This window comes from Madurella fahalii (genome assembly GCF_045866475.1).
Source record: "Madurella fahalii IFM 68171 DNA, scaffold_5, whole genome shotgun sequence".
NCBI classification, from domain to species: Eukaryota; Fungi; Ascomycota; class Sordariomycetes; order Sordariales; genus Madurella; species Madurella fahalii.
The window spans coordinates 1,508,628-1,533,924 of NW_027263975.1; the positions used below are offsets into that span (position 1 = coordinate 1,508,628).

The 25,297-nt window shown below is 55.8% G+C and overlaps 7 protein-coding genes across 7 annotated transcripts; 3 read left to right on the forward strand and 4 right to left on the reverse strand.

The window, feature by feature from the left end:
* Positions 1-8,149: 8,149 nt before the first annotated feature.
* On the forward strand, positions 8,150-11,289 carry MFIFM68171_09020 (Respiration factor 2; the record flags this gene model as incomplete). Its single annotated transcript, XM_071064439.1, has 2 exons — positions 8,150-8,915; positions 8,987-11,289. 2 exons carry the CDS (start codon positions 8,150-8,152, stop codon positions 11,287-11,289), a joined length of 3,069 nt encoding a protein of 1,022 aa, XP_070920540.1.
* Positions 11,290-12,453: 1,164 nt separating this feature from the next.
* On the reverse strand, positions 12,454-12,759 carry MFIFM68171_09021 (uncharacterized protein; the record flags this gene model as incomplete). Its single annotated transcript, XM_071064440.1, has 2 exons — positions 12,454-12,643; positions 12,746-12,759. 2 exons carry the CDS (start codon positions 12,757-12,759, stop codon positions 12,454-12,456), a joined length of 204 nt encoding a protein of 67 aa, XP_070920541.1.
* Positions 12,760-13,206: 447 nt separating this feature from the next.
* MRPL4 (mitochondrial 54S ribosomal protein uL29m) lies at positions 13,207-14,168 on the forward strand (the record flags this gene model as incomplete). The annotated part of the gene is made up of 2 exons (XM_071064441.1): positions 13,207-13,788; positions 13,878-14,168. The coding sequence occupies 2 exons, from the start codon at positions 13,207-13,209 to the stop codon at positions 14,166-14,168; spliced, it is 873 nt and encodes a 290-aa protein (XP_070920542.1).
* Positions 14,169-14,885: 717 nt separating this feature from the next.
* GDI1 (Rab GDP dissociation inhibitor alpha) lies at positions 14,886-16,702 on the forward strand (the record flags this gene model as incomplete). Its single annotated transcript, XM_071064442.1, has 6 exons — positions 14,886-15,019; positions 15,083-15,110; positions 15,220-15,565; positions 15,640-16,182; positions 16,248-16,402; positions 16,511-16,702. The coding sequence occupies 6 exons, from the start codon at positions 14,886-14,888 to the stop codon at positions 16,700-16,702; spliced, it is 1,398 nt and encodes a 465-aa protein (XP_070920543.1).
* A 551-nt stretch (positions 16,703-17,253) lies between these two features.
* On the reverse strand, positions 17,254-20,222 carry NOG1 (Nucleolar GTP-binding protein 1; the record flags this gene model as incomplete). Its single annotated transcript, XM_071064443.1, has 14 exons — positions 17,254-17,295; positions 17,385-18,558; positions 18,608-18,706; positions 18,805-18,838; positions 18,905-18,929; positions 19,068-19,261; positions 19,330-19,381; positions 19,446-19,537; positions 19,618-19,724; positions 19,836-19,872; positions 19,937-19,954; positions 20,014-20,042; positions 20,100-20,129; positions 20,191-20,222. 14 exons carry the CDS (start codon positions 20,220-20,222, stop codon positions 17,254-17,256), a joined length of 1,965 nt encoding a protein of 654 aa, XP_070920544.1.
* A 488-nt stretch (positions 20,223-20,710) lies between these two features.
* MFIFM68171_09025 (Polyamine N-acetyltransferase 1) lies at positions 20,711-21,872 on the reverse strand (the record flags this gene model as incomplete). Its single annotated transcript, XM_071064444.1, has 4 exons — positions 20,711-20,746; positions 20,921-21,007; positions 21,103-21,513; positions 21,582-21,872. The coding sequence occupies 4 exons, from the start codon at positions 21,870-21,872 to the stop codon at positions 20,711-20,713; spliced, it is 825 nt and encodes a 274-aa protein (XP_070920545.1).
* Positions 21,873-23,439: 1,567 nt separating this feature from the next.
* URA5 (orotate phosphoribosyltransferase) lies at positions 23,440-24,141 on the reverse strand (the record flags this gene model as incomplete). The annotated part of the gene is made up of 1 exon (XM_071064445.1): positions 23,440-24,141. One exon carries the CDS (start codon positions 24,139-24,141, stop codon positions 23,440-23,442), a length of 702 nt encoding a protein of 233 aa, XP_070920546.1.
* Between the last annotated feature and the right edge of the window lie 1,156 nt (positions 24,142-25,297).

The following is a 25,297-nucleotide window of genomic DNA, read 5'->3' on the forward strand; positions in this document are numbered from 1 at the left end:
AGCCGCCTGGAGACCACAAACATGCCCCAATCTTGTATTGGGTAAAAGATGTTTACGATGAGCTACAACTTCTCTCCTTTCTAGCCACCTATCTTTTCGTAATGAGGTGCTGGGCGGCTTCAGGTAAATGGAATGTCCGTGATCGTGGAACGGGTAATTGGCGCAGCAAGTTATATATGCCTGGGGAGCGCTATATGTTGTGGTTGATTATAAAGAGAACTCGCTTCTCCCTCTGTCCTTTCCTCCGGCCAATGTTGACGTGATGTCTCGCTTTTCCCGAACATGTCCATCTCACCTTCCCCCTGTTAGTGTCTCCCGCTGGTTTGCTCCTGGGGAAGTGGCAACGGGCTGCTGTATCATTGATAGGAAGATGATGATTGCGGTAGATCTGCGCTATTCGCGCTGCGTTCTGTTTATCCCCCCTTTACTCCCACCGACGCAATCCAGCGTCGTCGACATTGCATTACATGGGCGGAACCAATCTTCCTATCTCACGGCGCATGGCCCGGTATCTCTCCGGTTTGTGGACGAGGGACACCTCAATTATCATTGAGTCCGTGCCATACCACATTGGACAACCTGTGTGTTCAATACTCGGGCTGAGATCCCGCTGGGTTGTGGCGACGTTACTATAACGTATATAAAATATGTTCATGCTCGGTATCGTTATGTTTTATTTTCCTTTTGGTTGCCACCAAGCGGAATGTCAGCGTCTCGCCGCCGGCAGGCCTGGCTGGGAAAGGAGACACGGCGGGACACGACCAGGGACCACGCGGAACCCGTCAACACCAAGGACGAGGTCTTGTCGATATTTTGCCTCGTGTCCGTCGGCTTGGAGCAGACTAAATCCACCGTTTAAGGGGATGGCAGAAGCCGTCTCAATCCGCAAATCTCGGCTCGAATAATCCGTCGCAAGCCTTACACTTAGTTTTATTTTATTTTATTTTGGCATATCTTGATAAAATTCAGGGGCTGCCGGCCCCCTTGCCCCCGGACGGACGGATAGATGAAGCAATCCCGGGCTAGACCCATTGCGCACAGTGGCTGCGCACCGACCCATGGCACCGGGAGCCGGTTGACCGGGGGGAGCGGCCGAGGGCGGTTTGAGGGTGCTTGTCGGTCGGGGGGTGTTGTCGAAGGATTCTCGGCTATTCTTGAACACATGTACACTCCTGTGCTGTTGTTACCTCTGCATTTTCCATGACGCGACTTGCATCTCTCCCAAGATTTTTCTGATACTCGGGACTTCAAACACCAGGGTCTAGGCATCCCGAGATCGAAAGCAACGCGAGGGGCCTGGATGCGGTGAACATTCGCCTCGCTCGAGACTCAATAGTCCGGACACAGCCCCTCGCCACTTACTCATGTGCGTTCGTAGCTGGTTTCGGACATGACGCGGGCCCTTCATGCCTGACCTCAGGTATTAGCAAAAGACGATGCGGTGAAACGGCCCGAACGGCACTTGCCGGCACGCCGGAAAACCCCGAACCTGCGCAACCCGCGGTTGCTGTGTTTTCCGCCTTGCTTTGTTGCTGATGGGTCGCGCTGCTAGAGTAAGCCGGGCTGCCGAGCCCAACACTTGGTACGTCTGCCCGATTCGCGACTGGCGCCATCGGCTTGTCGAGATTTCTCGTACGTACCGAGAAACGGTGTGGTGTCTCGGGTGCGTGGGATGCAAATAAAAACTGTACACCGTGTGCGCCGCGCTGTGCGAAATCTGGGAAACACCAAGGACCCTGGTTCAGATCTCGCGTTACACAAAGGTTCATCAAATGTTCCGAATCGGGTCGTGCCATTGGAGAGAATCCCCGGTGCTGAGAGTCCAGGGCTGCCACGTTAACGGCAGACCGCTCGTGAAGGCCAAGCCGAGCCAGAGAAGCCACCCTTGATGTGGCAGCGTGCAAGTCACGCGGCGTTCTGGTTTCTTCTAATGCCGCTACTTCTCAACCAACGAACCGGGGGCAAGCATGGAGTTCGGAAGTGATTCCGGGGTTCAGGATCACCTGTGATTTGACGGACACCGTGTCGGAGAGGAATGGAAAACAAAACCAAAAAAAAAAAAAAAAAAAAAAAAAAGAGGGAGCGCGCGCGCAAGAGACCACACACACATCACCTGGGTCGGTAGTTGAGCCCAATGGACCAGGCCGCTGTTCCTTGGTGTGCTGTTATCCTGGATGCACTCCAAGCAAGGAAAGCTGGTTTCTCTGCTGTCATCCTGACGCCCGCGAAACAACCATCGCCCAGCCCTCGGTTTTACTACCCAGTCAGATCCTACGAGTCGTGCATGCCTAGCCAAAACCGGCAATGTCGGGCTGCATGCGAGCCAATTACAACGAGTTGAATCAGACGATAGGACAGAATGCTCAGCAAATGCCGTGAGAGAGTTACCAAGGGCGCAATGTTTGGTTATGGTGATATGATTATGGAATCATGTTGTGCGCCCACCGCGCTCGCTCAGCCTGTTACGGCGGCCGAGACTGTCATCTTGCTGACGGCTCTGTGTCCGAGAGCGGATGGCATATCGCGGAGATGGGTGACCGGTGGATATACTGGCGAGCGCGATAAAAATGAGGATGAGAAAAATTAGGGGGGTTACCACTCACTGCCGCAGCGTGTGTCGAGCGGAGCAGAACCACCAGGCTCCGCCAGACCGAGGTTGGCAGAAAGAAAATGCGCATCTTTACACTAACGTATCCAGATCCCAGCGGCGATCGCCAGAGAGAGCGCATATTTTAGCGCGGGTTGCCGTTCCTGGAAGTGCCGTCCGGCCTCGCGCCATCGCGAGAAAGACAAGCACAGTCTTGGCAGGGTACTGACGTTGAAAGGCGGCTTCCAATCGATTCGAATGTGCTCATGTGGCATGCATCACTGTTCCCTACAGGAGGCGTGCCGGGCCAAGGGGAGCGGCTACCGGTCGCAAAAAACGGCCTTAAGATTCTGGATGAATCTCTGTCGGAAGTGACCCTTATCGGATCTCGGTCCTCAATTGCCGTGAGCCTTTGCCGAGCCAGCGAGATGCAGCCGGCCCAACAAATGATGAACAGGGAACCGTTTCAAAAAGAGAACCCCCCCGAAAAAGGAATAAAAAATAAAAATAAAAAAAAAAGGGAAAACGGCGAATGATGGTGGCCAGGGTAAAAACCCAGACGGAGCAGCTCGCTTCCCAGGGCTGCTCTGCTGGGCTGGAGAATGGTCCGCTCTTCCGGAGATGAGCACTGACTGAGGTGGGATTTGTGCGGCATGTTGCCCGCTTTGAGAGCGGGGGTGGTGAGGCGCCCTGATGACGGCACCTTGGCGTCGTCTAAGGTGACAGCACTCGGTCAAAGTTCGGGCTGGTGTGATGCAACCATGGCGCCGAATTGCCATCAGGTGCAAATCAGAAACCGAATTTGTGCCAGGCCCAACATTGACGACTGTAAAGTAGACGACGTAAAAATCCTAACCGTTACGGCAGGCCAACCGTGCACTGGTTAATACGTAATTGATACCATGGACCGCACTGGACACGTACCGTCCAGGCCTCCATGGCCGCGGTAATCCGGCCGACATACTACCGCCGTTGACGCGGCACAATTCTAAGAGGGGGCACAAAAGTGGGCAAGATCGAAGGCGTTGCCTCGGGCCTTCCTGCATGTCTGGGATCGTGTTATGTTTTTTTGGGAGGGTTTTTTTTTTAAACTCTCGCCCCAGAGTCGCTTCCACAGCTGGTTCGCGCATCAAAGACGCCACATTTTGACAAGGGTGGTCGGACGGCACCCGTCCGGCTTTAACGCCGGGAATGTACACTCGCGCCAATCCTTCTTTGCAGATTTCAGCCAAAACTTGATGGGTCTGACAGACATAGCGACGACAGAGGCAGTTTCTGATTTCCCGTTCTCAATAGCAGATCCTAATCGGATCCGCCGAGTCAGACATTCGAGGCAAGCGTGTTGGTGTTGGCTTGGCTGCCGCGGGATAAAAGCCTATCCAAGACATGGAGTCCCTGGTGGAGGGAGCTTACCGCTCTTCGCGTGCCGATTCCCCTTGAACATACCGTGTGCCAGCTCCAGCGACAAGCCGACGGGTGCCGAACTGTTGCTGTTGAATTTGGCAGGTGCCTTGCCGTTTTGGCTCTGAAGCCTGACTCATTGTGGGAAACGTGGCATGTTGGTTGATGTCGGCGCTTCGTGCACATGTTTCGGAGGCGAGAGATAGGGAGGCTCTGGCTGCCCTGCTTCACGCTCGCTCATCGTCCAGCGGCGTGCTCGCGAGCACGGAGAGAACGTATTGATACCATGGTCATCTTGGCTGGTGGGAGCAGAGGTTTGATATTGTTTTGGGCATGGACAGTTCTGTGGAGCTTTTGGGCTTCTAGAAAACAGCCCCTCTTAACTCCAATTTTTATAGCAATGTCGCACAGAACCCGCAGCTGTGGGTTCAAGATAGGGACCCTCCCAGAGCCTCACAGTTTCCTGGATCGCCCAGCTCCCCACTCGCAGCCACTTAACCCTTGGAGGGGACCACTTTCATCCGCTGCCATGCGAAGACGCGCTCCAGCAGCCCCGGGATGCGACGCGCGCGGCTGACGCGCAGAACGTTGAAAAAAAATGCAGAGATCGAGATTCGGATCTGACACCCCTAGTGCAATGCCTTTGTGCCTGACCAAAAGCTGGCAAATGCGTGGACGGACATTGGTCTAGTCCGCAGGATGAATGATACTCCCTCGCCCCTCCTCCGCATCCGGAGAGTCAAACGCTGCCTTCACCCGCCGAGTCAAGCGCGTAGCCCGCGACAACGGGGTAAAATAGCCGAATGCATACCGCATACGTGCCTGTTATCTATGGCCCGCTCCTAGCAAAGTGCTCTCTCCCACTTTCGCGAGGCATCGGGTCGCCGAACTGTCGTCATTCGCCGAGGAGTCGGTGCAGCACGACAGGTAAACCGTGCGAGCCGACCGACGCTCATTCTCGGCATCAATTGCCCTGTTGGTCCCTGCGCCCACGGTCCCACAGAGACCGAGGTAGACAAGGAATAGGTAGGGATTCGCGTTTGGGCCAGTTTCGCTCGACGCTCTTGACTCGTGGGTGCTGCACATCATCACACCAAATCTGTCAGGATGCCGCCCGACGGTTTGAGGGATGTGGGTGGCCCCGTTCCTTGCGCTCCCGTTCGGGGCGTCTGGGGCAGCACCCACAAATGGCCCCCATGATCCTCAGCTTGGGGACAGAAAAGAGGAGCTTCCCGTCGTAAATGAGTGGCACGACAGAAGCTGCATGCACGAAGAGCTGGCCGCAGCACGTGTGACGGCGTAGATAGGTAAAAGCGAAGGAGGACAAAAAAAAAAAAAAAAAAGAAAAAGGTGGTACGAGATTTTTGACCGAGCGTCATCAATTGAGATGCGGGAATGCAGGCTCCAGCATCCGACGGCCGTTCAGACAACCGAACAAGTACCCGACGGGAGTAGCGAGGGCGAAAGGCTCACCGCAACTCCGTCCGCCACGCGCCATTCGCGGCCTCGGGAGCGATGGCTCGTTACGATAAAAAAAAAAACAAAAAAAACACCCCTCGACGCTCACAAGCCTACGAAGCAAGAGAAATGGATGGTGAGGATAGGCTTGCCACGCTATTTCCGCACCATGGACCCTAGCCCGCTCAGGGTTTTGCACCGGCAATTGTCGCGTTTTGATAAGTGCCTCGACGGATCACTCGAGAGGAATCGTATTTCAATCGCAGTGTGTTGTGCGCCAAGCAGAGAACCACGATTGCGCACAGGGATAGGGCCGGTTTTGCCGCATCCTTCCCTGGCCCCCATTGAATACATAGACGACATTACACTACTGTGTCTGTTGTTTCGTCTGGGAGCGCTTCTTCTGCAGGCTCCCTTGATCCTGTCGAGGGAACCGACGGTCGACGGGCTGGTGATAGGTGCGCAATACGCTCGCCGTCCGTACACCGTGTCAGCCTCCGAAGGCGACAACGGAAAGGAGGATGTTCATAGAATTGGCCACGTCTGTCGGCTTTCAAAGCAAAATCTGCTAACATGCTTACTCAGTGCATCTACACCATAGAACTACTCTGAAAGTTGACATGTGTATCTTTCTTTGAAGGCCAAAGTCAAGAAGTGGCGACTTGGGGGACTCATCGACGTGTTAGTGGCGTTGTTTTGCAGAGCGCGCATTGTAATGATACAGTGCAAATTCCACAGGCGTAACGGCTGGCAACAAAGCACCGTTAACTTACTCGAACGGGCTAGCGTTGAGTGCCTCAGAGCACCTTTGGGAACGAGATATGACAGAAAAAAAAGGGCACAAAATGAACATGGTGCAACCACAAGAGAAACGATGGTTGTACTATACTGTATAGCCTGTAAAGCAGCGCCGTGCCACGCCGCCCAAGAGAGACAGCGCCAGGCAGTCTCAGGTCTATAGAACTGCCAGGTGACATCAGACCTCTACAATACTGTCTTTACTGTTAAAAGACGTGGCTATCATATCGGGGGGGGGGGGGTTGGAAAGGCGCCACATTTGCGCCCGGGCACAAATAAAAACTCCCGCCGTTTCCAGCACATTCACTACTGGAAGTCACCTACCGCTATCACATGTACTGTACAGTACACGCCCGGCGATGCCCATGTTCCATTCCCTCTCATTGTTTCAGCAAAACCGCCCAGCTCCCTGAACGGAGCACCGTTCCCTGCTGGGCAACCGCCTAGTTTGGCTGTTCTCTCACCTCATACCATGTCATCAAGGTGTGACCTCGGTCCTCGAAGGGGTTGCAATGACCGGACCTGCACCGTGCTCTATTGGTATAAGCACAATCTGTACTGAGGACCTCCGCGATCAAGAGCCCAGCAGACTTCGCAGCAAATGTAGATTTTCATCTTGCTTCAAAAGTGCCCGTGATCACTGCCATAGTTCTAGACTTGGGCAGGAAAAAAGCATACAATTTACCGAAGAATCGAAATGTGTTGCGTTCGAGAGCGATACCGGATGGATGCTGAACCTGCTCGGGAGCACTGCACATCATCCCGGAGGCATTTCTCGCAAGAGAGAGATTTCTATGCTCCCTTAGGTAAGTAACCGAGTCCGACATCTCCGTAAACAGCAAAGATTTGTCTGTATTTTTCATTATTTTTTTATTATCCATTTAATATTTTATGTTCTCACCCCTGCTCACCCTTTTGTCCTGGCCCAAGCACCCTGCCACCTGCCATTTGGCGCGTCGCTCCCCCCCTCCCTCCCTCAACCCACCAGGCTACTTTTTCCCACTCTTTCCTTGGTTTTTATCCACTTTCCTTTTCCTCTTCCACAGCGCGCTCTGCAAAGCACCTCTTTCTTTCTCACTTTCAACAAACTCTCGCGTACGATCATTGGAGTTACGGACGTGTGCCGCGAAGTTGAGCAGGGTGCGGCCGGAAATTAAAATTCTTCAACCAAGAGGGCTTGACTTCCCGGCGCTCTTGTCGCGCACTGGGGCCGTTCTCCATTTCGCCCGAGGGTCCTCGAAATTTTCCCACTTTCGGATCCAAGCTATCCCCACCGAGGCACCCAACAGCCGCTCGCGCACAGGGAACTGTATAACCCACGCCCCTCTGCCCGCCACCCGCCATCAGCCAAGTACCTGACAGCTCCCCCCAAAAACATTAAAAGGACGCGCAGCACGAAAAAAAAGTGGTCTCCACACCGACTTTCCACTCAATCCTCCCCATTTCTCTCCACTTACCACGTCTTTTCCCTTTGAGCCTCAACTTTCCGCTTAGGGCATTTCTCCACCTCAGGGCAGCACTTCAGCTTGTCGCGAGCCTTGACGACTCCAGACCGCGCCTGCAGGTCCCACTACCCGGCGCATCGCACCGCATCGCACCGCATCCTAAAGCAAAGCAAACGGCTCAGCTCCGACGCGTCTGGCGCCACCATCCCACCTGATCCAGCTCCCACTCGGCCTCGAGTGCATCCCATCGGGCAAACAGTCATTGCGTGCGACGCGTGAGGCCGATTGGATTGATTGATTGCTTGGTTGATTGATTACCCTTTCGAGGCCCCGAAAAACACAGCCGCGCACGCGCGACACCACCACCGTCCTCGTTAACACAGCACACAAAGCCCTTTCGTGCTTCGGCTCGGATGGTTTTTTTGGTGCTCATCGCTTGACGGTATTTGAGTGACGGATTATGGAAGGTCTGCCCAACGGCTCGGCGAATGTCATAAACACGTCCGCGGCTTCGTATCCATCTTCAGCAGCACCGTCGCCTCACCACCTCCAACAGCGACAGCAACAACAACAGCAGCAGCAGCAGCAGACTTCGGCAGCTCCTCCACAGACGCTGCCACCGCTCCAGCCAAGCCACCCTGTTATGCAGCACCCTGCCTACGGCAGCTATCCCCACAGCCCTAGGACCTCGGCGACCCCCAATACCCCAAGTTCCACGAGCACTATGACGAGCTATCCGCCTCCGCCCCAGCAGAACGCGGGACGTGGTGCTGGTTATCCGATCATGAGCAACGCTCCGTATCCGCCGCAGCCGTACCCCGGCGCCTCATCGACCATGCTGCCGCAGACCACCACCGCCGCGTCGCATCCCCAGCCAATCGCGCCGGCTCCTTCGCCGGCTGGCGGTCGCGCCCCACCCGTTCTCCGCCCAATGCCAGCCGGTGGGGTCATTTCTCAGCCGGGCATGAACTCGCCGTACGGCCAGAGCCCGCTGATGCCCCAGACTTCCATGATTCCCGAGGGCGAGCAGCCCACCCATGTGGTTGGCTCGCAAGGCCGTAGAGGGATTCTTCCGAGCGCCCCCGGTAGGCCCGCTGCACCGGCTGCTGGAACAGCACAGGCCAAGAACCAAATCCCCCAGAAGGATGCCGACGGAAAATTCCCCTGCCCCCATTGCACAAAGACTTACCTGCATGCTAAGCATTTGAAGCGTCATCTCCTGAGACGTAAGTAGTATTCCCCTTTGGCACCCCTCTCCCGCGTCGCGGCGGTGACTTGACGTTTTCTTTCCGGGCAGACACTGGTGACCGGCCCTACATGTGCGTTTTGTGCCACGACACCTTCTCTCGCAGCGACATCCTCAAGCGTCATTTTATCAAATGTTCTGTCCGTCGTGGCAACCCGACTGGAGCGAGTCACTTGTCCCACCCCCAAGCGCATGTTAAGAAGAATGCTGCTGCTCAGCAGAAGGCTATGGGCACTGAAGGCGATGTGAATCACATTAACGGTATGGGAAACATGCCTGCCGACGGAATGGTTCATCCGTTTGGCCTTATTCCCGCTTCTGATGGGATGAGCAACATTGCCAACGATCAAAGCCAGCTCTCGAGATCTAGCAGCATCAACAGACTCGACGACGCGAACCGCGAGAGAAGAAGCATGACCGGCTCAGTCATGGGCGCGTCGACGCGTCCGGGCAGCTTTGACCAGACCTACAATGGCAGCGACGTGGCGAACAACATGACGGCGAACATCAACCCGCAGTTAGCAAACTACAGCATGCCGCAGAATCAGAACGGGATGCCCATGTTTGGAGGATCGAACTCGACCGATTGGTCGCAAATGTTCCAGGCTGGTGCGCATACTACCTACGTCAATGCCTTCCCACCTAATATCGGACAGGGACAGACGCAGACCGCAGTCAAACACGAGCCTAGTGCCGCCGCCGCCGCCCGAGCGGTTGGCATTCCTGGCAGCCAAACCACCGACTCACTCCTCCTCCCTTCCTGGGGAGTCCCGTCGTCGTATCCGAATCCGTATCAGCAACTCTCCAGCAAGATCCTCGCTTTCCTGCATTCTTCGACCCTCGCTATGAACCCCACAACGACCAACCTAATCAACTTCTACTTACAGCCGGATAATGTCCGTAATTTCCTTGAAAATTATACTCACTTTCACGCCCACCTGGCTATTTTGCACATTCCAACATTCCGCGTTATGGAGGCGCACGTCGGCCTTGTGGCGAGCATGTGCTGTGTCGGTGCCTGCTACTCGGACCGGATGCCGGCAGCTAACATCCGCGAGGTCATGGACCTCTTGGGAGTAGCGCTCGAGGGCTCGTCTCGCATGTTCGCCTCCGTATCGCAGAATGGGCGCTCTGATACCGAGTACGAGTGGGCTTCTTTTGGAAGCAATAAGACAGATATCGAGGAGTTACAGGCAATCATGCTTACCCAGACCTTGTTCACCTGGCACGGCACCCCAGTGCAACGTGAGAGGGCGCGGAGAACCTTCCCGCTGATCGCGTCGTCTGCCCGGAAGGCTGGCCTTCTTCGGCTCACAAAGGACGCATCCCTGTACAGTGCGACTCATCAGCCTGATTTCTCTCCGCAGACCTTCGACGTTTCCCAGTTCAACTGGCACGACTGGGTGGAACAGGAGAAACGCATCCGGACCATGTACTTGCTTTTCATCTACGACGTTGCTCTTGGCCTGTACTTCAACACCGGCCCGGAATTTGATCCTTTTGAAGTCCGCCTTCCGTTGCCGGCAGACGATGCAGCCTGGGATGCCAACGGGGCCCATGAATGCACCGAGGCTCTCGGGCTCAGGGGTGCCGCCGCCGCCAAGCTCCGCAACCCCGACGGCACGCAGAGAAGTAATCAGCCAGAGATGCACCTGGTACTTAAAGCCCTTCTTGACAGCAACTACCGCGTTCAGCCCGGCGCTACCAACTTATATGGCAAGTTCATATTGATCCACGCGCTGCTGGCAATGATGAGGCGGGCCCAGTTAGAGGGAGGATCGGCAATTTTGTGTCGCTCGACCACCCCTCTACCTGCCAATGCCTGGTTTATCGGAGCTCGAGGTAGCCCTGGCGCCAACAACAGCGGCCGGGTGACTCCGGTGGACCTCGGGGCTAATCTCCTCGACGGGCAGACGGTCAAGACATTTGTCACTGCTCTGGACAAGTTCAAAGCCAACTGGGATCATGACATGGCTGCACAGTTTCCGCCGTCTGGCGCTGTTTACCCGCGCCGTTACGGTTTTACAAGGGACGGGATCCATTTCTATTGGTTGGCAACATATCTGCTGAAGAGCACACGAACGGCAGACTTGCAGATGGCGCCAGACCAACGATTCGCCTACGTCATACATCTGTTGAAGTCAGTGAAGCAATGGGTCTTGACGGACGGGGCTTCGCGGGGGGAGGAGCTGGGATCAGTTGGAGAGATCGATGCGGCGTACGGAGCCAAGGATGTGACACTCGACATGACACAGCTTTTTCGGCCTCTATCGACGCTGAGGAAGCCGCCAGGACTCGCGGCTGCTCCGGCAGAAGCATGCAGAAACAACAATAGTAACAACGGCATGATGTGATCCGACCTTTGGGGCACAACTCTTCTGCATCAACGGCGTTTCTTCTTTCTTCTTCACTGTTCTCTTTCTCCACGCGGTGTTCCTGGGGTTTGTTTCTTTCCCTTTGTCGCTCGATTTAGTTTCCCTCTTTCGATCAAAATTACCCTTCACCATGGTCTGGCTCTTTCTTCCCAGAGAAAAAAGTTCCGGCGGGTTCCCCTTGTTGCATCAGATTGGCACGAACGGCGGTTTGCTTGATTGCATCACGAGGATGGGTTGCGAATTATAGACTTTTCCCATGGCTTTGCATTAGAGACTTCGCACATTCCACACGACAGATAGACCGAGGGAGGACGGGGGGAGGGGGGGGAGGGTGATTCGCGGGTCTCATCTTCGTCCCATTTGGGCAGAGTGGTTCGGTATGACGGCCTCTCGCCGCGTAATGAAGCGTTTCGACTCTCTCGCGGCCGCATGTTCCGGCCGGCGACGAGCGATGGCTGGCCACTTGATGGGATGTACTTCCTCTTGGAGACGGAGGGCGGCGACAGGGTGGTGGCAACAGGGGTTGCCAGAAAGACAATACGAAGGCACTCTTTTCAAAGGGCAGCCGCGCAAATGGCGGGCGGGAGCATGGCCGGGGAATGTACATCAATGTCAGGCACTTATTCACGTTAGAGCTTTGGCCAAACATTGCAAATTAGAAGCGCAATAATGGCAGTTATCGAGGCTAGTTGAAGGTTCGTTTCTCACTTGATGACCACGCGCCGTCATCGGTTTATCCCGCGATGTCTTCAGTTCATCATCCCCGCTGTTTTCTCCAATACCGCTTTGACGCAATCCGTCCACTTGTCCCCACGCTCCAGCTATTGATAACCCAACGGGCGGCTTCTCGTACACGTACATGGTCAGTTCCCTCCATGCGGGTCTAGCGTCGCCCTATGTAGAGATAATAGATCGCTCCCGAGTCGTCTTGGTCTTACCGAGGGCGCGTAACCCAGATGACACAACCTCCCCACCCCCTTCTCCACGTCCAGAGCCGCTTAACGATGACTAGCTTAGAACCTAGTAGGTACGAAGACGGGTCGAAAAAAGAAAACACCATCCCGTCCCGTCACTACCAAAACGTGCCATGGGCTGATATCTGGATGGTATCATGATAAAACAACATGCTACTATACTGGCTCGTCATGGCTTTTCCCGCGGAATGGTGTGGATCTTGGGCGTCATCTTGTCCAGCGCGGCCTTGTCGGCCTCGGTGGGCGTGAGGCCGAGTTTCTCCTCGGCCTTGGGCGTGAGCTGGAGACCTAGGAGACCCCAGAGTATGAAGCCTGCGCCGAGACCGGCCCGGGCCTTGGGGGAGAGGTTGCGGTAGGATCTGGATTGGAGTTAGTGAGTGAGGGCGTGAGGGCGTGAGGGCGTGAGTGCGTGAGTGCGTGAGATGTGTGGGTGTGTGGGTGGCTGAGATGATGGAGCTTACTGCCAGAGTGACATTTTACGGCTCGTTCTTGCTTGAGTTTGAGGGGTTGCTGAGACCGGAGTTGAAGCGGCGGCGAGGTTGGTTAGTGGAAAGGATGCATTCTTTTTTCCTGTGTTTCTTTTCGTGATGGTGATAATCAAAACCCCCCTTCTTCCTCTGGTTCACTCATGTGGCTCGCCCTCTCAGACCTGGATGGATTTTCGCTGGCAGCTGGAGGCAGCTGCAGGCAAGTTAAGCATTCAGCCCCCGACTCAACTCTCGCAAGCGCTCGGGCCACTTAAATTTTCGAGCTCGATAGAGAGTTGCAGATTGCGAACCTCGAGCGCTGCTGCCATCACTGAACGGCCCGGCGTATCCAGGGTCCCGGCCAATCCACTCACCAATCAATCGGGGAAACACGAGACACGGCGTCTTATACAGTCTCCAGTTTTGCCGGTCTTCTCCTCTTCCCGCTGCTAGCCATGGCCACCTCGGGCGCAATCCGGCCCTCGATGGGCGCCATCTACAGGATATCGTCCACAACAGCAGGAACAGCTTCAATGCCTTTGGCGACGACCAGACGAGCCGCCGCCGCAGCAGCATCAAGCTACCTCGCCAGAACCCAAACCGCCTCCATCTCAACCACGGCCGCTCTCCTGAAGCGGCACACGTACGTCGGCGCGCGCGACAACATGGACCACAGCAAGAAGCGCGGCGAATCGGCCATCCGCAGGACGGGCACACGCTGGCGGCTATCCATGTCGGACGTGCCGTTGCCCAAGCCCGTGCCGCGCGACCAGCTCCCGCCGATCGAGACAGACCCGAACCACGGCCTGTGGGAGTTCTTCGCCGACCGCCAGACGGTAGCGGCCACGCCCGAGCAGGACGCCAAGCACGGCCGCTCGTGGACGGTCGAGGAGCTGCGCCACAAGTCGTGGGACGACCTGCACCGCCTGTGGTGGGTGTGCGTCAAGGAGCGGAACAGGATCGCGACGGCCAACTGGGAGAGAAACAAGAGCAGGCTGGGGTTCGGCGAGGGGGAAGCGCTGGAGAGAGATCATAGGGTGAGTCCTCTAACCGAACCAGACGGGATTGAGCCGGTAGTTCTTTTGTGTGAGTCAAGAGTGCTGATGGGCGTGTGCGAATATCTTAGGTCCGAGACACGATGCGCTGCATCAAGCATGTTCTGACGGAACGGTTCTACGCATGGGAGGACGCCGTGAAGCTGGCTGAGAATGACCCGGAGGTGAACCTCTCTGGCGACGGCCCTGCCTTTACCCCAAGTGACTTCTTACTGGAGGAGGAACAAGCGGCCGGCAAGCTGGAGCAGCCGGCTGTGGGGTCTGCCGAGGAGGCGGTAGAGAAGGCGGAAGCCGCGGCTGTCACCCCTGACCCGACGACGATACCGCCATCCAAACCCCAGAGTGAGGCGTCGAGATTATGATGGACCGAACCACCCGATAATCGCCGCGACTGGCTGTTTCGGGACATCAAGATACCGGCGGGGGATGGGGGCGGATACCCAGTGTACCACTACCTCTGCTACGGCTACCGCAGCGCCGTTGAGTGCCGGCGGCATTGGCACATATTCCTGTACAGATAGTGTATCGAGCATTTGTTGGGCGTGCTCTGGAGAGTCAAGCATAAAATAGTGAATCGCAGCGACGCCGACTTGGGTGTCTCGGCCAAGCTTCCCCCGTACTCGAGCGCTTGAGACAGGCGGGCCGTGGCTTTCTGCGCGAGACGTCGAGCCCAATGTCAAGCATAAATGAGCCGAGACCAGCCCCAGACCGCCTGGGCCCCCAAGCATCGAATTCATCGAATCACAGGCGGCCGCTGCCATGGTTAGCTTGGAAAGAGACCCCAGAGAGCGGGGCTCCTCAGCGCCCCTCAATGAACACCCCCCACCAGAGCAGCCCGCTTCCATCTGGATCCCGACTCCAATACCTAATAATAAGCCCAACAGCCACGGCTCATTAGAATCGGATTTGGTGTTCATCAAGTCCCTGCTACGAGCCCCAAGTTTCTTTTCTACCTCCGCCTTTCTCCTCCCTCCCGTGTTCCCGTCGCTCAAGCTTAGCGCGAGAGCTCTACCAAATCAGCAACCGATCCCTCCCTCGAAGCTCTCCTTTCCCTGGGCAACTGCCACCACACGTCCACCATGGCCGACGAGATCGCCCCCGAGTACGATGTCATTGTGCTGGGCACAGGGCTGACTGAATGCATCCTGTCGGGTGTGCTCAGCGTAAAGGGGAAGAAGGTCCTGCACATTGACCGCAACGACCACTACGGAGGGTGCGTCTGCCCTCCTCTTACCCTTTTGTGAATGGCTGGACTGACGCCGCTGCTTCCTTGTAGCGAAGCAGCATCGGTCAACCTCGAGGCGGTACGCGTCCTCCCCGATCCAACCAATTATTATTTTTTCTTCTTTCTTTTTCCCCCCTCCATATCCTCTATGCGCTATTTCTAACGTCGCCGCTTGCTGGAACATGTAGCTCTTCAAGAAGTATGGCAACTACGCCAAGGACTCCGAACCGTGGAAGCAGTACGGCCGCCTGAACGACTGGAACATCGACCTGGTGCCCAAGTTCCTCATGTCTTCGGGAGAGCTCACAAACATTCTTGTCTCGACTGACGTCACCCGGTATCTCGAGTTCAAGCAGGTAGCTGGCAGCTATGTCCAGCAGGGTTCCGGGCCCAAGGCCACCGTAGCCAAGGTGCCCTCGGATGCTGCTGAGGCCCTCAAGTCGCCCCTGATGGGCATCTTTGAGAAGCGCCGCATGAAGAGCTTCATTGAGTGGGTGGGCGAGTTCAAGCCCAAGGACCCAACCACACACAAAGGTTTGTTCTCCTCCCCGGACGACCCTGTTTCTCGGGACCCTATGAGCTAACTAATTCCCCGTGTCGCCGTTTAGGTCTCGATATGAGCACCTGCACCATGAGGGAAGTCTACGACAAGTTCGGCCTCGAGGCCACGACTAAGGACTTCGCCGGCCACGCCATGGCCCTCTACCAGAGCGACGCCTACCTGGACGTCAAGGGCGGCGCCCCAGAGGCCATCGAGCGGCTCCGCCTGTACGGCAACAGCGTGGCCCGGTACGGCAAGTCGCCCTACATCTACCCTCTGTACGGCCTGGGCGAGCTGCCACAGGGCTTCGCCCGCCTCAGTGCCATCTATGGCGGCACCTACATGCTCAACACGAGCGTCGATGAGGTGGTCTACGAGGGAGGCAAGGCTGTCGGTATCAAGGCCACCATGACGGGCGTCGAGCCCGAGATGAAGTTCGAGACCCGCGCCAAGACCATCCTCGGAGATCCCAGCTACTTCCCCGACAAGGTCAAGGTCGTCGGCCACGTCCTGCGCGCCATCTGCATCCTCAAGCACCCGCTGGCCAACACCAATGATAGCGACTCGTGCCAGCTTATCATTCCGCAGTCTCAGGTCGGCCGCAAGAACGGTAACCCCCTCCCTTGTCTTTCCCCACTCCATCCTTTTTGAGCGCGGCAGTTAAACATCCTTCAGATATCTACATCGCCTGCGTATCCTCGGCCCACAACGTCTGCCCCAAGGGGTACTGGATTGCCATCGTGTCCACCATTGCCGAGACGTCGGCGAACCACCACCTCGAGCTGGCGCCGGGTATCGAACGCCTTGGCAGGATCGAGGAGCAGTTCATGGTAGGCTATTCATTTGGGCCCCAAACCCCCCCCCCCCCCCCCCCCCCCTTTTTTTTTTCTTTCTCTTGGAGAGATGATAATCTGATACTGACGTACCTACCCAACCAGGGCCCTCCCATTCCCCTGTACGAGCCCGTAGAGGACGGCACCAAAGACAATGTCTTCATCTCCAAGAGCTACGACGCCAGCAGTCACTTTGAGACCGCGACGGACGACGTCAGGGATATCTACCGCCGCATCGCCGGCGAGGAGCTGGTTATTGAGGGTCTGAGGGAGGGTATCCAGATTACCACCGAATAGGGACTAGGTAGATAGCTTCTTTCAGAAGGATGGGGATATAACTACGTATAATAAGCCAAACATAGCAAACGGGATGGTTCACACGGCGTTCTCCTATCATTGCAATCCTTTGCGCGGGGAGCCAGTGAAAGGTCATGCCCGAGTTTCGCAAATTCCGGCGGTGACAATCTCGAATCCACAGCAGCTCATCCGCCGTTGAATGGATGATTATTGATTGTGAAGATTGAATTGCACTTAAACCTGGACACAAAGCGCCAAAGCAAACAGACGGAGAGGCATATTGACATGAATAGGAGCCATGTTAATTTTCCCTACCCTCCGCTTTCCCCTCACACCACTCAATACCGGCCGGCTCACCACTCATGTACACCCAACTGCCCACAAGACGCGGGCAACGGGATATCTCTCGTCCATCCTGGACGTTCTCCCTATTTATGTTCCCTCTTGAAAGATCAAAGTGCGTTGGGCACGCATCATGATAGCTAGGCAAGGAGCCATTCATGTACTCCATGCCGGCCTGAACAACCATTGCCTAGACGACTCGCTCACGCTCAGCGACGGGAAGTCTTGCCAATCGTACGCTTGCCGGAGAACTAAAGAACCGTGTTAGACGCCCTCCTTATTACTACGTACCAGAACAACAACCAAAAAAAAAAAAGAGAAAAAGAAAAAAAATTCTTACCAGATGCTTCGGCATCGCCGCAGAGATATGCCGATCCGCCTCGCCCTGCCTCGCCATGCGATTCATCTTCCGCTGGCTGAGCTTGGCCTGCCGCTCGGCCTTGGACCGGGCCGTCTCGTCCTGGACGCCGTCGTCGCGGCGATTGACGGTCGCGACCGAGCGGGCACGGCTGCGCGACCGGAGGCGCTCCTTGGGGGTGGCGGCGGCGGAATCGACGTCCATGGCGTCCGGGTCGGCGGTGCCCGCGCGGCTGCGCGTGACAGACCGGCCCCGCGACGGCTGCAGGACCTGGGCGCGGGCGCGGAGGCCAATCTCCTCGGTGTCGACGCCCAGCTGGTCGAGATGGTCCTCAAGCTGGGAAAAGGGTTTCTTGAGGGCCTTGCGCGGGATCATGGCGCGGTTCTTGAGCGACTTGCGCATCTTGGCCTCGTTGCGGATCAGCTTGTGCTTCTCGCGTATGTACTCGGCCTTTTGGAGGACCTCCTCCTCCGACTCATCACCAATGTCCTCGTCTGACTCGTAGAAGCCCTCCTTCTCGAGCCTCTCTTCCTCCTCCTCGAGTGCCGCCAGCTTGGCGTCGATGTCTGGGTCGACGTAGTCGTAGACATTCTTGCCGTCGTAGATCTCGGGGATCTTGTCGTACTTCCATGACGGGTCGGCCAAGATGTAGTCTTTCCTTAGGTCGAGGTTGAAGACACCAGCGCCGCCGTTGGCTTCCTCAACGTCCCTTGCCAGAATCCTCCTCTCCGGGTCGTTCTTGTCGTACTTCTTCAGGCCTTTGACGGCGTCGGGAATGAACGCTTCCCTAGTGACGCCGCCCATCGGCTGAGCAACGTGGATACGGGCCATGACCTCCGTGAGACGAGACCCAATGGCGCCGTTGCTTCCGGTACCGGCCTTGAGCTTCTGAGACACCCGTTCAGCAAGTAGCCGCTCGCAGACGTGATTCTTCACTTCCTGCACACCATCTTGTGTGGCGCAAGATGCACGCAGAAGCTCCACCTCGCCTGACTTTGTCAGGTCTTCCAGCTCTGCTTGCATATCTGGCTCCAGGTCCTCGAAGGTCTTGATATCCATCTTGTTCAGCACAACGAACACCATCTTGTTGGCGAAGAGCGGCTTGATCGACTTGAAGAGGTTGCATTGGGCTTTTAGTGAATAGCCACACTGCTCGCTGCGCTTTGTTAGATTCCTGTGTCGGCGGCACGGGGCCGACGACGTACCTGATGTCTATGAAGAAGAGGACGGCCGCTCTGAGGTGAGCCAGAGCTGTGACACTCTGCATTTCGATTGTGTTCATCTCTTCTAACGGGTGGTCCAAACTGGTTCGGATTAGCATCCAAAGAGAGGAACAGGGCGTGGAACTGGAGTCTAGGATCTCTCTCTGCTCGGCGTCCACACTAGGGCGGCGGGTACGTACATGCCCGGAGTGTCTATTACTTGGTAACGAAGATCTAACATTTGACGGGTCAGCTATCGAGTGCTGAATCCAGAGGGATTTGTTACTTCGCGGAACTTACATTTGTAGTCGAGGTGACCAACAAACTATCGCCCCTATTGTCAGTTGCGCTGTCTGCCTCAGGTTCCACGGGACGTCTTCCCCGGCGTCACGTACCAAACTCTTTGTCGTCTGCTTGCCGTTAGCAACTTTCGACCCTGGAGATTATACATTGCCTCACTTACAAAAGCATAAGGCTCGACGGGTGTATCGGCCCGGGTTACTGAACGGACGAAAGAACTCTTTCCGACGTTCGGAAAGCCAGCAACAAGGAGCGTGCGTGTAGTAGGATTGATATCGGGTAACCTAGCCAAGTGCTGCCGAACCTGATCGAGATATTGGAGGGGGTCTTTTAACCGCTTGATGAGCGTCGCCATACCTACGAGCCAGATGTAAGCACTTTCTCTAGGTCGTATAGACAACGTAAAGGACTCAGGGGTCGCTTACGACCTAGAGCGGCCCTCTTGAGCTGCTTGCATTGAAACAAACTTTGCGAGTACTATTGGCGGTGGAATCAGTAAGCTGCGGCTGAAAAATATGCAGCCTCGTTCGCATTGATTTACCTTCAACAGACGGACGTAGTCGCGAGAAATGGTCTCGATCAGGTGCTTGGCCGTCGAGACCTGGCCGAGAGCTACCTTGAAGTGGTCGGCATCTGGGCGCAGCAATCGTCAGTATCGCTCCATGTTGAACCATCTACACATCCCATATCGCAATAGGAGCGCGCCGGCTCACCATATAGAATGTTCATCAGGTCGCGATGGAAAGGGTGCTGATCCGTGAGAACGGGAAAGCTCGAAACGATTTGGCCGAATTTCTCACTGCATGTTTCCTGCGTGAATCTAAACGCCGTAGATTAGCGCCTCTGCTTTCGCACGTATCTTTGCCGCGTGTCTGGATGGTATTTGAAGTCGAGACGCTTCGGAGCTGGGGTCGGAGTGCGCAGTACTGACTTGACCTTGCGGGTGTAGAACGCTCGAATTCTGCTAACTGTACATTTCACATTTTAGCAGCTGATCAAAGCTAAAGCTCGATGCCTCCTCCGAGCACGTACTCTTGAATCCAGCGCGGACTTTGTTGGGGTATCAGTCAGCGAGCACATCAACACAATTTCGCACCCGAGATACGCACTCTGAGTCGGCAATCGCCTCTGCGTTCGCCTGCGATTCTGTCAGTTCCTCTTGCTTTGCAGTTCCCTGGTTGGCGTGTCAACTCACGAAAGGACGATATCAATGAATTCCTGTGCTCTTTGCAAAATGTCAGTCTCCCCACCACAATAATCTAATTGGCATCAATCCGGATTCTTACGTCGGCACAGGCGCAATATCCTTCCACGTCATGGCGGGCAACTGTCGAGGTGCTGTCCGGATCTGTTGGTAGGATGTTGAACGTGTCGGATCGGGAGCGCCTGGCGGGGGGCGGTGTCGATATGGCCGACCTCAAAACGGCATCTCGAAATATTTTTTTCCTACTATCACACCAATTCTTGCTTGTCGATAAGATAAGGAAGGCGGTGTGCGGATTCCAAACCCCCCGTGGGGGTTAAGGGTGGGGCAAGCCCCAAGCAAGGTGCCCCACCAATTCCTCAACCCCACCATAAATTTCGCCGTGGAGGGGTTTCTTCCATCCCTTCCTGTTCCTCTGTTGGAACCAATTTTCAGGACGTTGCAGGCAACGATAACAAAAAACAGAGGCAGCAGGCTGTAATCGCTGTATTGTGCCCAAGGCACGGATTGTCTGTGTAAGGGCCTCTACAGAACTGGTCTGTGATATCTGCTTCCAGGCCAATTCATGATTATCAAATGCTCGATAGCGCGGCTCAGGTTGGTTAGTCCCGTTCCCCCCAGACCAGCTGCAGCAGAGGCTAGCACACCATGATTCTCAGTAAAGTTGATACGGTATTCCCGCTCACCCTCGTTCCTCCTAAAAAGGGGTCTTTGGGGACGGCCCTGATAGTTCGCATACCTGAGCACACCAATGAGCAACCGGCACTAGGAATAAAACACTGTTTCGGGTGCGGGCTAAAAGAAAAACTTACCATGTCATGCCACCCGCCTCCCCCAAACTGCGCCTTGCTCTCACCGACGTGCTTGAACCCAGATCGTTCATAATACGAGACGAGATGCTGCAAAACGAAGCCAGCCAGCCAGCCAGCCAGCCAGCCAGTCAGTCAGTCAATCATCACAACTAGAGACCTTTTCTTGGTTTAGGACAACATACATCCCGACAAATCAATGCCACTTTCTCGGCCAAACCGGAATTATTCATCTGTTGTAGATACGCCTTCACAATCATCTTGCCCACCCCGCAGCCGTGCAAACGCGGTAGGACAGCGAGCGAGTGTATTGCCACGGTGCACCCGCTCTCTTGGTGGCCGACGTCGGCGCATCTTCCCCCCCGGCTACGCCAGTCCTTGGGGTAATCCATGTCGGCATCTGTGACAACATCTCCCCGGCAGCGCGTCGACACAATGTGTGCGAGCAGCACGCTCACGGCGCCGTCGGCGCGGTCCGTCTCGACGGGCTTAGCGTGCCTGAGTGTCTCAATGTCCCATCCCTTGGCCTGTGATGGCACGACGGTGCAGAAGACGCCTAGGCTAAGCTCCGGGCAGGTGGTGAGACGGTAAGCGAACTATGAGGATATTGTGATGAGTTAATGTTGGATACTTGCACGGTATCTAAAGCACGGGGCTTACATGCCTTTTCGGGTGATGCCCGGTGCTCCGGGGGAAAAGCCGCATTCTCCAGGGCAACACACGAGTCGCAGTCCGATATGGTCAGGGGTCTGATATTTGGCAAGAACGGGAACGGGAGGGCTTTCTGGAGGCGGGACTCTGGGCTGTCTTTGGCGGCTCGCCTTTTTTGGCTGAGCATCTTCTGCAGCGTGGCGAAGTCACTGTCAACATCCGAGGACTCATCGATAGCTTGGTCGTGCTCTTGGGTATGTTGTATACTCGAGCTTCCCCGAGTGTTGTCGTCAACGCCTGCCATTGCCAGGAACCGTACTGTTCGCTGCAGCAGCTATATGGGGGTCTGCAGTGGTTTGTGTCGCTAAGTTGCAGTGCAGCGGGCTGCCCCAACCGGAACTTGTCGAGCCTGCGAGGCCCGGCCACTAGGTACGCAGTAGGCCGGCCGTTGTGTTCAAGGAGACCCGAATGAGCTATTGCGAAGGAAACCTAACGAGCTACAACGGCCGTAACCAACCGGGAACTTCGAGCCCTAGTCTTACTCGAACGGAATGAATCGGTCTGGCTCTTTCGTTTAGTCAAGCGTGTCGGATGGCGCTGCGCAACAAAGCCGCCTGCTGTGTGATAATTAGAAAGAAGTGGTGCGCTCAACCGGGAGAGCTTGGGCAACGAAGGCGCGGGGCCGGGGTGGATGATGAGCTTGGTTTGCGATTGGCAACGGGCTGTGTGGCCGCTTGATGTCACCGTAGAACCGGGATGCTAGAGGCCGATCGGTCCAAAAAAAAAAAAAAAAAAAGGATGGAAGACCCCAATTCCCAGCCGTACTGCACGTCTCACCAAGTTGGGAAATACTAAGGCAGGTCGCAAGCCACGGGTGCGGCTGTCGATGCCCAAAGTGATTGGCGAACTGTCGCAACCCAAGTCAGTTTGAACCTTCTTAGAATAGAATGGGAAGCCCTTCTTCCAAACAATACCGTCGTTTTGTGGGGATGGAGTGGTAGTAACTCAGCAGTGCACCTCACACGTGCTGTAGGGCAATTCTAACTGCTCCCACCGATATTGGTATTTACTAGTATCTTACTGGGGTAATGTTCACTTGTGTTACATAGGTATGTAGCTCAAGTACCTCGGTACACCACCATGCTCATTACATCTCCAATCAGAGGGGAAAAGTGGAGGAATGTAAAAGAAAGGGTGAGAATGAGTAAAAGGATTGGGGAATGGAATCAATACTTCTGTACAACGCTGAGAACTGTGACAGATCTGCCCAATATTACACAGAAGATGTGTCGATAGAGACGGCGGAGCACCTCAACTGCGCTAGCTCATGCTTCCCTTTGACGTCATCCGCCAAATGAGGGGGGAAGAAGAGGGGGGGGGGGGCACTTTACGGCTACGGCCAGGTGCCTGTCACTCACTGACTCCTGAATCCAAACAACAATACATCTACGAGTTCCAAGGAGTGAATCAGACGCATGGCTGAATGGAAATGATGGATGGAAGTGATGGGGAAAACGTGCAGCAACAAACACATACACTAGGATCAGAGGATCATCAATACATATGGCTGGGGCGATGCGCGTCGGGAACCGCTGGCGATTTGATGAGCGGGTGGGATATTCATCCTTGTTTTGTAGTACAACATAAACGTACCCGCGGTGGGTTGCGCCTCATCGCGCTCGACGATGGTCACGTCGCAACCCTGACTATTGCCTTTTCATTCGCTCATTCCGTGATTACCAAGTAATCCGTCCCTCGACTGTGCGAAAGACCAGGGAGCCGGGCAATGGAGCTTGAGCCACTCTGCAACCAAAGGCCGAATGCCCTTCCTTTTATCTTATCTTATCATACTGAACTAGGCAGTTCGTACCCTAATCGCTCGCCTTGTACTTTGCTCGGTATCCCTCCGTCTTCTTGATGTTCTCCTCCGACGTGAGGCCCTTCATGCCCTCAATGATGTCGTCAAGGGTGAGGATCGCGAAGATCGGGAGGCCATATTCTTTCCTGAGCTCGCCGATGGCGCTTGGCATGGGCTTGGTGTCGTCGCCGTCAGGGGACGGTAGCTTCTCCATGCGGTCGAGCGCAACCACGATACCGGCCACCACGCCGCCCTCCTTCTGGATCTTTGCGATGGCCTCGCGCTTGGCTGTGCCGGCCGTGATGACGTCGTCCACGATAAGCACTCTCTTGCCCTTCAGTGGCGCACCCACAATATTGCCGCCCTCGCCGTGGTCCTTGGCCTCCTTGCGGTCGAACGAGTAGCACGTCTCGCCATACGTAGCTGGGTCCAGCTGGCCCAGCTTAATGGTCGCCGCCGTGGCGAGAGGAATGCCCTTGTAGGCGGGGCCAAAAACGATATCGAAGTCGAGCGCGCCGCTCTGGTGCGCTTCGATAATGGCCTTGGCGTAGGCGGTTGCAATCGACTCGAGCAGGTCGGCGCGGTAAAAGTCGCCGGCGTTGAAGAAGTAGGGTGAGATGCGCTTCGACTTGAGCTCAAAGCTGCCGAACTTGAGCACGCCGCCATCGATGGCGGCGCGGAGGAAGTCGGCTTTATAAGGGGCGAGTGATGCCATCTCTGGAGATGATGTAGTGTGGCGCCTGGGAGCAGCTCGCGAGTTCCCGGAGGCGGCGATTCAGTGAGTGAAAGTGAGCTGTTTTTGTTTGCCTTCCCCTCCCGAGATCGGGGCGCAGATGGACAGAACCTGTGAGAGTTGGTGGGGCTGTTCTGTGCTGTGGCTCAAATTCATGGGGCTATCCGCACCCCACCAAGTATCAAAGACATCTCTGGGCTCTTCCGTCTCTCTCCGTACTTTACCCTCGTAAGGTTCTGAAGTCTGAGGCACGCACAGATGTATGGAAGTAAAGCGGAGCTCGTCGCCCCAAAATGCCCTCCACCAAGGTAATTGGATGTTTGATGTGCTTCCGTTGTACTTCCCATCCAGCCGGGAGAAAAGCTCGGACGAAACGTTGGCGACGCAGCTGCAGATCACGTCGAAACAACCGGCTGCACCAACGCATCGACTGATGCTCGACTGCATATCCTTACAGGCCCTCTCACCGGTTAAAGCGCCTCTACCGTGCCAGACTGGGCGATCATTTCGTGCGTAACTGCCATGCCGAGCAGCTGCAAGCTGGGGACGGTGGCTGCAACACGCCGCTGCACCAAGGTGACGCGCCGGGGAAGAGTTGGTCAGGTTCCGTGCCAGTATCGAGACCGTCTTGGAAACCGTGCGTCTCTGAAGCCGATGACATGGCCCGAGTTGCATGGCAACGGCGCAAGGCAAAAAGAAGGAAGCCGCGGCACCAATCAAGTAACCTGTCCAAAGTTCTGCCTTGCTCCCTTGTTCCTGTCAAACCAACCTCTCGAATCAGGCTGGGGGTATCTGGGGCGCTGCTTCAGGTCGTTTTCACCGTCTTTCTCAGCGCATCTGAGCGTCCTGCCGAGCGCCGGCCGTGATTCGCCCTTCCCCGACTGCTCGCGTTCGATGGAGGCATCATCCGAACCCGCCGCATGTATCCGGCCAGTCCTGCCTGTTCCCCGGCTTACACAGGTTGCTCGGCAGCCTTCCAGGGTGTTCCATCCGAGGGAGATCGGGGACATGTGGCTCAGGAGGTAAGACGCGGCATGCAGGCGCAGCCTGCTCGGGGGCACGGCTTGTCGTTAGGTTGTCGGAAGAGAAACAGATTGGAGGTGGAAAACAGGACTTGGGCTTTCAAATACCCCACGCC